Genomic DNA, 14,038 nt, shown 5'->3' with positions numbered 1-14,038 from the left:
CATAACCAAAATATACTGGAATACCAAGAGCAACACATTGCTTTTAAAATAAGATAGATATTACATTAATTAACACCTATCGAAAAATCTCGAAAATTCGGTACAACTGATGCGCAGTACAAATTTTTCAGTCTCTATATAATTCCATAGTTGTTTAGATCTATTCTCATTTGTACAAAACCGAGCGGCTAGTGATTACATTGTTCAATTGACAATGAGTGAACACACATCCATCAATGGCATAACAAGACTGTTTGTTTGAAATTGCATCTAACAAGAACAACTGAATGAATTCTGCATTTGACATTAAAAAAATGTATAAACTATATGTATGCTTGGCATTGTTTCATTCAGCTCAAAAGGAAAAAAAATAAGCTTCGATAAATTAACAGATATAAACACTAATGTTTTGAATCACTGGATGTCGTGACACTCTTTGGCGACGAATATAGTGAGCCCCCCAAAATTTCGCGTGCCATATAATACTGGAATAGTTCTACCACTCTTTGTAAATAATAATGTTCCCCAAAATACGCGAGCTTACAATTCATAAATACATTGATTTCAAGTAAGAGACCCAGAAAGTTAAAAATCACTGGTCAGTGAAGAAAGTTCTATAGGCGAGACGGAGTGGTTTAGTGCTTTTCAAGATAACTGTAACATGTAAATTTATGTTTTTTAATTATATTTATGGAAAGAATGTGACCATTGAATCAACTTTTCAACATTGTGCGCTTCATAAGTAAAGTAGGTATGATGTGGAATGATTAAATCAATATTTCATTTCTGATTTGTATTGTAAATTTAAATTTTAAACAGTTTTTAGATGCCAAAATTAAAAATATGCTGTTCAGTAAATAGTGTACATGCATTTGACAAAGGAAAACTTGCTGTGAAACTTTTTAAGATTAAATTAAAAGGTTTTCTAAAGGGAGCAACATTTTTGACTGAATCATCTCCATACAACGCTTGCAGCGTCTTTCAAATTCCTTCAGTGGCTTTCAGAAGCGTGAATTTTGTGTTTGAATTTTTAAATATTTGCCAGGGCGGTGACATTTTTAAAATCCAGTTAGTTTTATTCTTGCACTTTTATGGCCTACATGCGCATTTCCTGTTTCATCACCGCGCATTATTGTAGTTGCGGCGCTGAGCATGATAATCATACACAGCAAGGGTGCTATTCGCGTGCTCTGGAAAGTTTTTTATTGGAGAGGATCAGTACAGATATAAAATATTATTTTTTTATTCTAGTCACACTCCCCAATAATAAAAACAAATTTGAATACTGTTATTTATGGCATAATTATGTTGCACTGATGAGCAATTTTTAGATCAGAATATATAATTTTAAAACAAAGCGCATCCTTAAATATGTTTATTATATTTTATAATATATGGAAACATGCCTTTTTATTATTAAAGTTTCAATGAAAATTTCATTTTGGTTGTTATCTATAAATACCCCTCATTTCCAAATATTTTCATTTAACCTAGTTCATTCCCATTATTTTCCTTATAAAATTATTTTACCTCAATTTTAATTAAATTAGATTTTACTCATCATTTAAGCATCATTCTTAACGGTTTCGAGGAAAAGAATCAAATCGATTTAGAGAAGTGTAAAAATTCTATAAGAAAACAACACAAGTGCACATCAAACACATTTTCACTTGTCATATATATTATATTTAGACAAGAGACAAAATTAAAACAGTCCTTTTTGATCTGTGTTCCAATGATTTCCTCTTACAGCTAGGAAGTTAATAACACAAGTTGCTTTCTTGTGCCAACGACTGAGCTGCGTCTCTGCAGGTGGGGGTTAAATCTGTCATTATTGTGCGATCTATTTTATTAGCTGCATAGGGTTTGTCTTTGCAACCACACATATTAAGTGCGTAGATATTTTTAAACAGTCACCAACTATCATGCTTGAATCTTGAATAAAAACATTACTGGCCTACTGTCCCTACAAGAAGAATTTACGAGTTTGGCACGTGTTTTTTGTCGTGGGGATGGAAGTTTCAAATTAAACACTGTGTTCCTCAAGCCTGCTTTCGTAATTCTATGTTGAAACTGGTGTATCATATACATATTTGCAATCACTTAAGATATGTTTTTAAGGGAAATTTAAAATCATCGAATAGCTCACAATCTGCGCGAATTTACTAAGAACGGAGTTATTTTTTGAAATTTTCAGAGGAAAAAATAAATTATATGTTCTCGTACTATACAGCGGTTATTTTGGCTCCACAGGCTCATCTGCAGTATATTATATATTACATCCAAAACAAAATTCATGTCGCTTGTATTAGCTGCAGAGAATTCTGAATTAGCAATTGTTAATAACGTCTGACTCTTGTGCTTGCTGATTGACAGTTGAATTCTTTTCTCTCAAAATTTCACTAATAACTATGTATCCTGATCAAATTCACGAATAGCTGATCCATTCGTTAATTTGAATTTCATAAAAATTGCCTGCGTGTATTTTGTTTTGTTTATTATATTTGTAAAGCTTAATTTGACGGCTTTATTTTCTCAATTAACCATCAGGTGTTGTTCTGCTTATGCAATTAAATGAAAAATCAGGTTGGAAAATCAAACAAAGCACAAAAAATTTATTTCATTAGACATTTACAGAATTACAATCCATACTCCTTGAGCAGATTGCCAGCAATGACAAGTCTCTGTATCTCAGAGGTGCCCTCATAGATTTCAGTAATCCTGGCGTCCCTGTAGTGTCTCTCAGCAGGCATGTCAGACACGTAACCCATGCCGCCCAAAACTTGGATGCACTGGTGGGACGCATAAGTCGCAGCCTCAGACGCCGCCAATTTGGCCATGGCGGCCGCCTTGGTGTAGTTCTTGCCCTCGTCCTTTAGGGCTGCCGCTCGCCAGGTCAGGAGTCTGGCCGACTCAATTCGCAGAGCCATTTCAGCCAATTTGTTCTGCAAATATTCAACTTTGGATTTAAATATCAACGAGGAACTAAATATCCTACCTGAATGCTCTGAAGTTTTGTAATGGGAGCACCAAAAGCGATTCTCTTGGAGGCGTAATCAACTGCGCAGTCGAGAGAAGCCTGAGCGATGCCAAGGGCCTGGGAAGCAATGCCGATCCTTCCAGCATCTGGAATGGAAGGTTACGAAGATAAGAAGGAGGAAGTCGTTGGCATATTTTTATCCTACCTAAAGTCATCATGGCAATCTTGAATCCCATTCCAGGCTCTCCCAAAATGTTCTCCTTAGGAATCTGGCAGTCTTCGAAGACCAGATTGCAGGTCGAAGAGGCCCTGATGCCCAATTTGTCTTCCTTTTTGCCAAGAGCAAGGCCTAGCACCAATATTTGTAAATAAATTTGTTACGTAACAGTATATTTTCACCTTCAATTGGCTTCGGAACCAAGAAAGCACTGATTCCCTTGTGTTTCTTGGCCTTGTCTGTGGTGGCGAATACCACAGTCGCCTCAGACTCGTATCCGTTTGTAATCCAAGACTTTGTTCCATTCAGCACCCACTGTCCGCCCTTGTCTTTGGCAGTCGTGGAGGCAGCCCCAGCATCACTTCCGTTGCCTTCAAAATTCAATGGTGTTATCTCCAAAATACGAAAATAATTTTATAATTTAAATTCACCTGGCTCACTGAGCGCGAAGCAACCAACTCTGCTGCCATCAGTGAAAGGCGTGACAAACTGCTCCTTTTGCTTGGCATTTCCGAATTTGTTTATTGGTCCCAAGTACAGAGAGTTGTTGACGCTCATTATGACCCCAGCAGAGGCACACCCTCTAAGCAAACATGTTCTAACTGTCGCTGAGTAAACCAAAAAGTGATTTACCGCGAAATTTCCTCCATTGCCACTGAGTAGGCCAAATAGTCGAGGCCAGAGCCGCCCAGCTCCTCAGGCACATCGATCGCCATCAGACCCAACTTCCCCATCTTGTCGACCTAGTTAAACCAATAGTTTGATTAACAAAGTATTTATTTCGAAGTCGAAATGTAAAACCTGTTCTTTCGGAAACAGGTGTTCTCGGTCCAGTTTGGCAGCTATCGGCTTCAGTTCGCCTTCTGCAAAGTCCCTGCAGGTTTTCTGCAACATCTGATGCGTCGATGGTAACGAAGTGAGAGCAGAAGACATTTTCCTCGATGGAGAGAAACATGCTAAATAAAATTATTTATTAATATTAACTTGACAGCAGTCTACAATGTGCAGTGTCACCTGAACTCTGTCGCAGACACAAATTTCTGATAGCAATTAGTGACATGATTGTTTTACCTAGCGGATAAATCAGATTCGGAGAGCCTAAAAAATTTGCTGGCTAGAGAATAAAATTTCTACAGCAAAAAATCACAAATGAAGCTCTCTATTCTTTGATAATTAGATAAAATGAGATTTGAATGGTCAAAGGTTAATGGGAATCAGTCTTTTCTTTCAGTATTTACAAATCACGGGAGGCGTGTTTTCGTGTACATTGAGGATCTATGGTACTTGCTATGAATGCCACAAACAAAGAAAAGGAATTTGAGTTCCACTTGAAACTCCTTTGCCTACTACGCAGTTATCCCCACTCGACTTGAAGGCCACGATCAAAATCAAAACACTGACACAAACACCGCCTCGCCTGAACCACACGTGGGTCCGTGTTTCGTTGTTCTGCAGAGCATTTTTCACTCATCAGGATCATTTTGTTTGTGTATCTTCAATATGGGCAAGATGCGTAAGCCTAAGAATAGTTCTGGTGGCCAGAACGGGGTGGGTTTGCCGCCGAAGCAGTTGAGCCTAAACAAATTGGGCAAGAAACGCAAGGCGAAGGATGAGGACGCATATGAAACAGATTTGCCTGCGAAACACCTGGGGCTGGCCAAGCACATCACCAACCAGGACAAACGTCTTATTGTCATCCTTGAAAGAGCCCAGCTTGAGTCTGTCAAGGTTTGTAAAGCTGAAATAATTTTTTCTATGATTCATGATTGACGAGCATTGTTTTGTCGCAGGTGGGAAGTGTTTTCGAGCTGATGAACAGCGACGACCATGCCCACGTATTGAAGAAGATGAATCGGGAGAGCGGCTCTTGCAGGCCAGACATCACGCACCAGTGTTTACTCATGCTTTTCGACAGCCCATTGAACCGTGCTGGATTACTCCAGGTCAGTGACTTCAGCCTTTATTTCTGCAGCCGCATAATTTTCATTTCTGATTTTATGTCTGATATTTTAGGTCTACATCCACACTGAGAGGAATGTTTTGATTGAATTGAACCCTCAGACTCGAATTCCAAGGACCTACAAAAGGTTTGCAGGACTAATGGGTATGTACTTAACGAAGATAAAGTATTATGATAATTCATGATTCTATTTTCAAATTTCAGTTCAGCTTCTTCACCGATTTAGTGTGCGAGCCAATAATGGTCCTAAGCTTATTAAAGTGATCAAGAACCCTGTAGAAAGTCACTTGCCAGTAGGCTGTCGAAAGCTTCTGATGTCATTCTCCGCAGAGAAGGTTCAGAGCCCTCGGGAGTTTGTTCCTTCAGAAGAACCTATCGCCATCGTCGTGGGAGCAATGGCCAATGGAAAGGTAGGACCGCTTTAAATATATCTTTTATATGCTCAATCGGCCTGAAATTTGCTTCAGGTAACAACGAGTTACACTGAGGAGGACATTTCAATCAGTAACTACCCCTTATCGGCTGCATTAACTTGCTCCAAGTTGTGTTCGGCTTTTGAAGAGGGCTGGGGAGTGATTTAACCGACAAGTGTTTAGTGGACGCTAACGTTGAGTGATGGACTCGCCGAGTTTAAATTTGAATGTGTTATACGCGGATTAGACTGGAAATTCTGTACCACAACATTTAAATACAAGTTGATGGAGATCTTTGCTTTAAAGCCAATAAATTCCGCGTATTTAATGATTCTTAAAAATAAACCACTATTTCGCGTATTTCGCTACAATTAATGTTGTTTGATTTAGTAATTATTTAGTCCTCATATTCATACACCTCCTCTGTTGTTTGCTCTGCTTTAGTGGTTATCTTGGTTGTTGAAACAGTCCCTTTAAAGTCGTAAAATTTTTTGTATCTAGTGAGGCCAGCAACTTTGTATGAGGGAAACAATCCTGCCCGTCGGCTGACCTTATTGACGCCCTATTTTTTTAAATTAATCAATCGCTGACTTCAATTTTCATTCAAATCCTACCTTTGAGTAGCCGTTTGGCAATTTTTCCACGTTTATCACTGAATCTCCTAGGTTGAGGTCTATTTCCTCTTCATTTTGAGCTACATGTTTAATGATGCACATATAGTCCAAATATCTTTTGTGGTCGGAGGCGCTGATGTTCCCTAGAGACACCATTTGAGCGTCTGTGTGGTTCATTTTCAGTGCCAGAGCAATGTGACAAAGCTGAAATTATATTTTTTGCTTATCGTCTCGTCACATTTAATTCTTTCACACCTTGTTACTTTGGCTTGCAGATATTATGAACTCGGTGTTTTGCAAGAAGTGGACATCAAGTATATCCTTCTGAAACTCAAACCGATCTTCTGCAAATTCTTCAGCTCCAACCTCTATCATTAATTCCTCGGAAACATACATGGTGTCGATGTGCGGATATCTAGATGATTTTCATTGGATTTTTCTCAACATTACAACATTAATGGAATGTCTACATCTTTTTAATCTTTTGTGGTATGTCCCAGTTATTGCTTGAAATGAAAATTCGCCTCTGCAGCGAAATATCCTTCATTTCCAACTGCGAGTATCGGTGCTCAACGACGCTGATCAGGTCGTCCAACAGGCCTTCATCGTCCACGCAAATTCTATTTTCATGCGTTTAGCACGTTAAGTTTCAACAGACGCTCTAATTTACCCAATTATCGGATTTCGATAAAATTTGATCCTTTCTTTGACGCGGTGGTAAAGATTGTTCATGGTTGGCAGAGGCCGCATCAAGTACGAGTAAAGTTGTCCTCTCCACCAGAGAAGGGGATCACCTCTGAGTCTGTTCAAATGCTGGGAAAAATCGTATGGAACAACTTTCCAGCTGAACACGTTTTCATCCTGGCTCAGGTCGATCCTCATGTCGTGGGGAGACCCTGAGCGTGTGACTTTTTCATAAGTTTAAATTTGTGGAAAGTTCTCAAAAATTTTAAAATTCAGTTAAATATCGAATTTAGGATAAATCTCTTATTTACAAAAATTTTATTTTAACATTATGTTAACTATGGAACATTTTTAAACTCGGTTTTTGTTGAAAAAGCTGTAAATAATATGTTAAATCATAAATTTCATATTGTTGTCATTCCTATTAATTTAAAATTTCTCTGTAAAATTTATTTAAATCAAAAGATAATGGACTGAATCAGTTTATTAAAATAAAAAATGCCAATTTTTCGATATAACACTAATATACAGTATAAAACCATTAACTAATCCTTGTCTAATATAGCCATATTGTATACCTCATATTTTTTAGAAATGAAATATAGTCCATACCAGGCCAAGGGACGCCAACATATTCTTCCTTATTTTGAATATCACTGCACACTTGACTGAGCGGCAGGAAATTCGTGTTCCACGCGTTGTCGTCGATGACGAGCGTTCTGAGCATTCGGTACGCCTCAGCTAGGCACGCAGTCACCCTTTCCAGCCGGCAAGCGAGACGGTTGCAATCCTTGCGTGAAATTTAATTCGGAACTTTCTCAAATCTGTCGCAAAATTACCGAACTGAATTGGCACATCAGATATTTCGCCGCCGCACAATTCGGTGGATTTTGCAGCAGTTTGATTCTATTTTGGATGATCGTGCTCAAATATCTGGCTTCAGACTGGCGCCAACTCGCGTGACCGTCCACGCTTGGCAGTTTGTCCAGGTACTTCAAAATAAACCTGTTGAATTTTTTTGTGTGAATAGAGTTTGCTTCTAATCGTGGTTTTACTGAATCCGTCCCGCTGATCCCACAAGCAGACTTTTCACCTCCTCGGGGAAAGACTTGTTCTCGCTCTCATGGGTATCCAATATTGATTTAAACCTGGTTTCCAAATACGACCACATGTCCCGCACTGCAGAATGGATCATTCGTCTCGTCTGCTCGTACTCAATCCTCGGGGGCACTGGATTATCCTTGGTTAAATTTTCAAAAGGCAAAGAATTTATAAATTTACCAGGGTTGCAAGCCTTTATGGCCGACCCTTCGTTCATTGCCTTCTCTCTCTCCAACAAAGTCCTGATGGTTTTATTTTGATACGAAAAGCCGACTCTGCGTACGTTTAAGCTAATTTCAAAAAGACAGAGCATTGATCTAAAGTATATACTTAATCATCTTTTTTAACTCTTCGTAATGTCTTCTGAGTTTTTCCAACTGTCGGAATGCGTGGGACAATCGCTTAGAGATGACGCGCAGGTTTTGCTCCAATTTTTCGTTCTTCTCAATCTGCACCTTCAAAAGCGGTCCCGTAACGTAGAGCAAAAGGAGAAACATGAGGAGCCAAGCCACGGTCAAAATCACACACTGCTTCATTTTTCCTGGATAAACTAAATTAAATATCGTTTGAACGGTAACACACACTATAATAAGCACTCTGGGACCCAAAATCTGACGGCATATCGAGAGCTGCAGCATCAAAACGAATTAACTAGCAGTTTTGTGTCATTTGCACTCGTGCCACATGTGACTCTGGCGGAAAATATTATCGGCGAGCGAGAGTACAGCCGGGAACCACTTCCTCTTTTCCCTCGCACTGTTTTTTCTGTCCGTAAAATTTTCCATTGTGTTTCTAAGTTAAAAATTTATTATACTGCGAGCAATTATTGTTATTTTTTAAGCATTAGATAAGGCAAAGATTTTATTTAATAGCTAATGATTATAATTGCTTTATTGTTGCTAAACCTTTAAAGATAAAATTCACAATTCTATACAGTTGATGTGCACTGGCTTTTTGGCTGCATGAATATTTAGTCAGTAAGGATGCGTGTTTAAATAAATGTATCACTGAAATCAAGTCACTCTGGCGATTCACTTGTGCTGGTTTCTGACCATTGTCTCTTTCATTTCGGCGCCCTTGGTTTCGTACGGGAGGCAGAGGGCGGCCATTGCCGCGACCACTGCTGTCGCCGCGTAAATGGACACAGCCCAAGTGGTGGACGTCTTCAGCAGCACCTGTGCCACGTACGGGGTCACCATGGCCCCCAAGCGGGCCATCGCGCTGCAGGTGCCCACCCCCACGGCCCGAAGCGGAGTTGGGTAAACCTGAAATGAAAATTTTAATAGTTCAACTCTAGCAATTTTAACATTATTTTTCAGTTAACTAAAGATTTTTCAAGATTTAATGATTGCTACTTATTTTGGGGAGTGTTTCTCTTAATATTCTGAAATCTTGTTGAAATCATTTATTCAGTGCATTTCAGCCTTTTGTCTTCAGGGAAAATATAAAATTTAAATTATATTTTTTGTCTCATAATTTATCGCTTAAAATAATAAAAACAACAAACCTCAGGGGTATAAACATAGGCAGCTTGGAAGATTCCAGCCACGATTCCACGCGAGATGAAGAGCATGCCGGTCAAGTATGCTCGGCTGAAATTTATTAATATAATTATCACAAATTAGAAAAAATCATTTTTACTTGTCCATGCTGAGATGAAGAATGGCCATGGAGACGGTGTACACTAGAAACTGGGCTGCAATCGTCTTCTTCCGCCCAAAACGCTCTATCACAAAAATGGTGGCGAAAATTCCGGGGAACTCGGCCAGCGTGGTCCACAGCAGGTCCATGTAGTCCGAGGACGAGAGTCGCTTGCACTCAGAGACGCACGGCCCGGGACCAGGACACGGTGCTTTGTTTTCGAACAGCTCAGTCGTCATCAGCACGACGCCGTAGTAGCAAAATGCCGTCGCGATCCTGATCATTATGAAATATTTAGAGGCTTTTAAATAGGTTTAAATAATCCCGAGGAAAAATATTCACGTATGTGAACTGATTTCTTGGAATTTGAGGCCAAAGATAAGTATCATTTTAAAAACGAATAACAATTTCAAACTACACACCATATTGTCCAGAGCAAGAGTGACGTTTTCCTATACTCCGTGCTCAGCAGATCTCTGACCCTTCCTCTGATGGACATCTGGCCATCCTCCAGCACCAGGCGGCCGACCAGCATAGGTTTGCCGTTGTCACGCGCGATCTTCTGCAGGGTGGCCTCCGCTTGCTCTGTCTGTCCGCTGGCCACGTGGTACCGAGCACTCTCGGGCAGCCACTGCATGAATATTTTAACAAAATCTTATTATCTAATGAGATGCAAGAAAAGATTTCCCAGGGGTAAATTTTTCTGGAAATTTGTACGTATGGCTTAAAACACAATCACATGAAATGTTAATTAGACCTCAAATTCAAAAAGAGCAACGCAAGCCAATATCAATTTCCATTCATGCCTGAAAAGGGTAAAAATAAATAGATAATTTTAAATAGTAAATTAGCTTAAATAATCATTACAATAATTGCAGTGTTTGCGGTTAAATTAATCAGGGATTTTTAATTCAACTTAATGTACTTCTTGCTCAGTAGCTAATTAATTCTTCAGTGTGTCTTGTCAAAAGATAATAATTGATTAGCACACATTTCCCATCTCTGGGGAACCGCGTTAAACTTTCAACGAGACCAGAACAAGACATTTGATTGATCGCGTCACGGAAAACCCGGAGTCATGAGGAAAAGGATCGACTTACAGGGCAAGCACAGGCGAATGCAAACAGCGGAATCGTCGAGAGGCCCAACAGCCACTTCCAGCCCAGAGTGGGCATCACAAACAGCGCCAGCAGCACTTCGAAGCAGGCGCCGAGCGCCCAGAAACACTGAAAATCTCAGTCACTTAAAGGCTTGAATTTGAAAAAATTACTCACGTCTAATAGAACAACGCATTTCGCCCTCTGCTTGGTGGGTAGAAATTCAGCATAGAGAGTGACTCTGGAATAAGAATTAAATTACAAATATTTTTTATCGATGCTCGTATATATTTATGGCAACTTACGATTGAGGGACGCAACCGATGGCGAACCCGACGAGACCCCTAAGGAACAGAATCCAGCCAAAAGAAGGCGCGAAGGAGCTCATGAGAGCGAAGTAAAACAGCAGCACGGAGCACAGAGTCAACGCCTGCTTTCGTCCGTACTTGTCACTCAGCACGCCCCAAAAGGTCGAGCTTATCATCATCCCTAAAAAGACCACCTGCGGGGAACCAAAAATATTTGCTACTGTATCAGACTGAAAATTTCTTTTTCGGAATGGTCCACAGTATACATTCTGATCTTGTGTCTTTAGAATTTTTATTTTCAAATATCAGATCAAAGAAGAAAATAAATGTATTATTAGAGATGGATTTAATGGGGAAGTTCATGAAATTTATATAACAATTCCACTAAGGAAACAATTTTCAATGAAAGCGCGTTAGACTGCCCATTCATAACAACTGCTATTGTATTTATTTCGGTTACTTAACCTGCCACTGTTCTATATCGGGAGAGCGAATGAATGGATCGTTATGCAACCCGCGGGACATTGGTGTCGAGGGTGTTGCATATTTATTCTCGAGCGCCAGCTTACGTACCGTGGTTGTGAGCGCCTGCTGGTATTGCGTGATTTTCCAGTCGCAGTGCAGGGCCGGCGACAGGATGCTGAGGATGGTCATCTCCATGCTGTCGGCCATCCAGCACAGACCCGTGAACAGCGACAGCTTGACCTGGAACTTACCGAAGCCAAACGCGTTGACCGCCGCACCCACCGTGTACGACTCTGGAATATGATTTAAATGCTATAGTGTTCTCCACCCAATCAACAAAGTTTGGTCGCGCCTTTTCCTCACAGTGCAATAGAGTTTATATAAGACACAAAAAATAAAATTTATAACGGGAAACTCTTTTATCTTGCATATTAATAGCGAAACTGGCTCATTTAAAAATTGCAACGGTTGTTACTTTAAGAGGATACGTGAAGGAAATACCATCTGGCACGACGGGCACAGGAGACTGCATCTCGATGATGTCTTGAGGATTTCTGCTATTGTAGTTGGCATCCAAATCCTCATAGTCGGCGGCTTTGCTGCCTTTGAAGTTTCTCGTTACAGTCGAGATCATTTTGGTTGATTACGAGACTCACATCTAAAATGATAACAGTACAACATGCCAAATTTTGTGCCGTAAAACAGATCATTTCAATTTATTTAGTGATATGCCAAAATTAATTTCGTGATATGCGAAACTTTTGGTGGGCTTCTGGTGATTGTTTCCAATCAAAGAAGAGCACAGATAGTACATTAAAATATATACTTCAATAACGTGAAGCATTTAGTCAGAATAAATTTTATTCAGTTCATATAAACTCAAAATGCGAGGTTTCTTATTGTAATCTCGACTAGATAGATTTGCGAATCCTAATTATCAAAGCTAAAATAGTTTTTAAAATAAATTTTAACGATAGGAAATCTAAAACCTTGTTTTATCAAAAAACTTTTGAAGTTTTATTCAGTGAAATTTTTATTATTTTTGTGTATATATGATGACAAACTATTGGGTTATGGTGAATGTTTTCTTAATAACACGCTATAAAATAATTAGGGAAAGTGAAAGCGCAGCCAAATTAATTAGTGCAATAACCAGGGACTTTTTGCTGCACATATATATTTTTGGCCCAGTTATCGCACCAGAGAGAATACACGAACAAAATGCACTTGCGTCCGCAATTTTTGTGCTTCAAAGCGGTTGCTCTTTTATGGTCCACTTGTGCTATTTAACTGTAAAAAGTAACGAGGGAGAAGTGCGAAAATGAGCGCAAATATTGGCCACGCTCTATGCATTCCTGCGTATTTACGAAAGGGGCTCTGACATGCAATGAGCTCGAAACGTCCAATAATAGAAATATTTTAACTTGAGAAGATTAGATGTTATGAAACGCCTTGCAAAATTTGAACTGACTGGCTACAGACTCGATACAGTAATTTAAACTGACCGCATAAAGTGTTCGAGTATCACATCATTCCCCGTAGTGATTAAAACCTCTGTTAACAATTTTCACAGCCCGGAGAACAAGCAAACTGGAGCTTTCTAAATTGTTTTCCAATGCCTCCCTTAATTGATATTGTGACAGAGAGTTGCCTGCGCGGCACTAATTTCGTATTCACAGCTCGACAGCGTAATGACCCAAAGACCCAATGAAGGCCGCAGTTTCTCCTCACGGGCTAAATCGAAGGAAAAATTAATTTTTACTCACCGAAAAAAATTGTAACATTCAATGGACGAAAGCAAAACTATCGTGCTGGCCGGTCCATAGTGTTCGTCACGAGAGAGAAGCACGAATCGCTGGAAACTGAGAATTCAACTGCGGAGGCCGCGCGGCTAAAGGCAGTGCAGAGTGTGTGTGTGTGTGTGTGTGTGTGTGCCGCGAGTACCGCTATGCGCGTTCTTCTCGCTCGCGCTGATGTCTTTCTCGCTCGCTCGCAGTCCGACGCTCGGCTGGCTGCTCACTCGCCCCTCTCCAGATTTCGGTGCTGCTCGCTCGCTGGGCAACCTGCTTCCACCTTCGGCAGGTCACTTCAGGTCAACGCGATTCGATTAGACTCGATTAGCGAACGTGACGCGATTTTACGGGACAACGCTAGCTGGTCCTTGACACCGGCAGAAAGCCAGTTGGTGCTTCAGAGGAAAGCGAGAAAGTTGTTTTTATCTGCAGTTTGGTCATCACGGTGCCATCACCGACATTCTCAAGATAACTTCCTTTTCCTATTTTTTTGTTTCGCTGCATTTCGCAACATTTGAAAAATACACCAATCAAAAAAGTTATTATATCCTATCCTAATTGTACATTGGCAAAAATTAGGTCTAAAAATTTCTTTGAACTTTAGAGGGTTCAAAGTTTGATGAAAATGTTAAATTAGTGGAGCAGAAATTTCATAAAAGTTCAACGTACTTAAAAATACTAAGAGCAAAAACGTTAAAATATTTTTCTAAATAAACAAGTTATTTGAAAGAATTTTTATCCTTTTGTAACAAATTTTTCAGCGAC

At 39.7% G+C, this 14,038-nt stretch overlaps 4 protein-coding genes across 5 annotated transcripts; 1 reads left to right on the top strand and 3 right to left on the bottom strand.

The window, feature by feature from the left end:
* Positions 1–2,587: 2,587 nt before the first annotated feature.
* Arc42 (Activator-recruited cofactor subunit 42) lies at positions 2,588–4,444 on the bottom strand. Its single transcript, XM_065478106.1, has 8 exons — positions 4,212–4,444; positions 3,999–4,153; positions 3,831–3,940; positions 3,629–3,780; positions 3,380–3,568; positions 3,186–3,329; positions 2,999–3,126; positions 2,588–2,945 (listed from the first exon to the last, which is right to left on the bottom strand). The coding sequence occupies exons 1-8, from the start codon at positions 4,255–4,257 to the stop codon at positions 2,640–2,642; spliced, it is 1,230 nt and encodes a 409-aa protein (XP_065334178.1). The 5' UTR covers positions 4,258–4,444; the 3' UTR covers positions 2,588–2,639.
* A 227-nt stretch (positions 4,445–4,671) lies between these two features.
* Positions 4,672–5,941, top strand: LOC135935633 (ribosomal RNA small subunit methyltransferase NEP1). Its single transcript, XM_065478107.1, has 5 exons — positions 4,672–4,925; positions 4,988–5,140; positions 5,211–5,301; positions 5,362–5,567; positions 5,625–5,941. The coding sequence occupies exons 1-5, from the start codon at positions 4,698–4,700 to the stop codon at positions 5,736–5,738; spliced, it is 792 nt and encodes a 263-aa protein (XP_065334179.1). The 5' UTR covers positions 4,672–4,697; the 3' UTR covers positions 5,739–5,941.
* A 12-nt stretch (positions 5,942–5,953) lies between these two features.
* LOC135935630 (alpha-(1,6)-fucosyltransferase-like) lies at positions 5,954–8,728 on the bottom strand. Of its 2 annotated transcripts, XM_065478103.1 has the most exons (11): positions 8,566–8,728; positions 8,300–8,510; positions 8,150–8,244; positions 7,924–8,098; positions 7,708–7,873; positions 7,481–7,658; positions 6,855–7,080; positions 6,655–6,804; positions 6,440–6,599; positions 6,185–6,388; positions 5,954–6,132 (listed from the first exon to the last, which is right to left on the bottom strand). In XM_065478103.1, the coding sequence occupies exons 1-11, from the start codon at positions 8,588–8,590 to the stop codon at positions 5,968–5,970; spliced, it is 1,755 nt and encodes a 584-aa protein (XP_065334175.1). In that variant the 5' UTR covers positions 8,591–8,728; the 3' UTR covers positions 5,954–5,967. The 2 variants fall into 2 exon arrangements, with proteins under 2 accessions (XP_065334175.1, XP_065334174.1); XM_065478102.1 differs by having other exon boundaries at positions 8,300–8,677.
* Positions 8,729–8,828: 100 nt separating this feature from the next.
* On the bottom strand, positions 8,829–13,431 carry LOC135935631 (synaptic vesicle 2-related protein). The gene is made up of 10 exons (XM_065478105.1): positions 13,247–13,431; positions 11,982–12,138; positions 11,589–11,773; positions 11,013–11,209; positions 10,885–10,948; positions 10,711–10,836; positions 10,033–10,241; positions 9,611–9,886; positions 9,477–9,561; positions 8,829–9,234 (listed from the first exon to the last, which is right to left on the bottom strand). Exons 2-10 carry the CDS (start codon positions 12,112–12,114, stop codon positions 9,001–9,003), a joined length of 1,509 nt encoding a protein of 502 aa, XP_065334177.1. The 5' UTR covers positions 12,115–12,138; positions 13,247–13,431; the 3' UTR covers positions 8,829–9,000.
* Between the last annotated feature and the right edge of the window lie 607 nt (positions 13,432–14,038).

This window comes from Cloeon dipterum, chromosome 2, assembly GCF_949628265.1.
Source record: "Cloeon dipterum chromosome 2, ieCloDipt1.1, whole genome shotgun sequence".
NCBI classification, from domain to species: domain Eukaryota; kingdom Metazoa; phylum Arthropoda; class Insecta; order Ephemeroptera; family Baetidae; genus Cloeon; species Cloeon dipterum.
The sequence above is the reverse complement of the archived record's forward strand: the minus strand, read 5'-3'. Positions and strand labels throughout refer to the sequence as shown.

What these genes read in the sequence shown, in the direction of transcription:
- LOC135935633 (XM_065478107.1), top strand. Translation starts at nt 4,698, where the DNA reads ATGGGCAAGATGCGTAAGCCTAAGAATAGTTCTGGTGGCCAGAACGGG. An exon ending in ACCGTGCTGGATTACTCCAG is followed by an intron (nt 5,141 to 5,210) that starts GTCAGTGACTTC and finishes CTGATATTTTAG; the next exon opens with GTCTACATCCACACTGAGAG. An exon ending in GAGCAATGGCCAATGGAAAG is followed by an intron (nt 5,568 to 5,624) that starts GTAGGACCGCTT and finishes AATTTGCTTCAG; the next exon opens with GTAACAACGAGTTACACTGA.
- LOC135935630 (XM_065478102.1), bottom strand. Translation starts at nt 8,607, where the DNA reads ATGCTGCAGCTCTCGATATGCCGTCAGATTTTGGGTCCCAGAGTGCTT. An exon ending in GAGTTAAAAAAGATGATTAA is followed by an intron (nt 8,245 to 8,299) that starts GTATATACTTTA and finishes AAACGTACGCAG; the next exon opens with AGTCGGCTTTTCGTATCAAA. An exon ending in TGTTGGCGTCCCTTGGCCTG is followed by an intron (nt 7,081 to 7,480) that starts GTATGGACTATA and finishes TCACACGCTCAG; the next exon opens with GGTCTCCCCACGACATGAGG.
- LOC135935631 (XM_065478105.1), bottom strand. Translation starts at nt 12,114, where the DNA reads ATGATCTCGACTGTAACGAGAAACTTCAAAGGCAGCAAAGCCGCCGAC. An exon ending in TGTGCCCGTCGTGCCAGATG is followed by an intron (nt 11,774 to 11,981) that starts GTATTTCCTTCA and finishes ATCATATTCCAG; the next exon opens with AGTCGTACACGGTGGGTGCG. An exon ending in AATGCGTTGTTCTATTAGAC is followed by an intron (nt 10,837 to 10,884) that starts GTGAGTAATTTT and finishes TGAGATTTTCAG; the next exon opens with TGTTTCTGGGCGCTCGGCGC.
- Arc42 (XM_065478106.1), bottom strand. Translation starts at nt 4,257, where the DNA reads ATGTCACTAATTGCTATCAGAAATTTGTGTCTGCGACAGAGTTCAG. An exon ending in ACCTGTTTCCGAAAGAACAG is followed by an intron (nt 3,941 to 3,998) that starts GTTTTACATTTC and finishes TGGTTTAACTAG; the next exon opens with GTCGACAAGATGGGGAAGTT. An exon ending in CAAAACTTCAGAGCATTCAG is followed by an intron (nt 2,946 to 2,998) that starts GTAGGATATTTA and finishes GAATATTTGCAG; the next exon opens with AACAAATTGGCTGAAATGGC.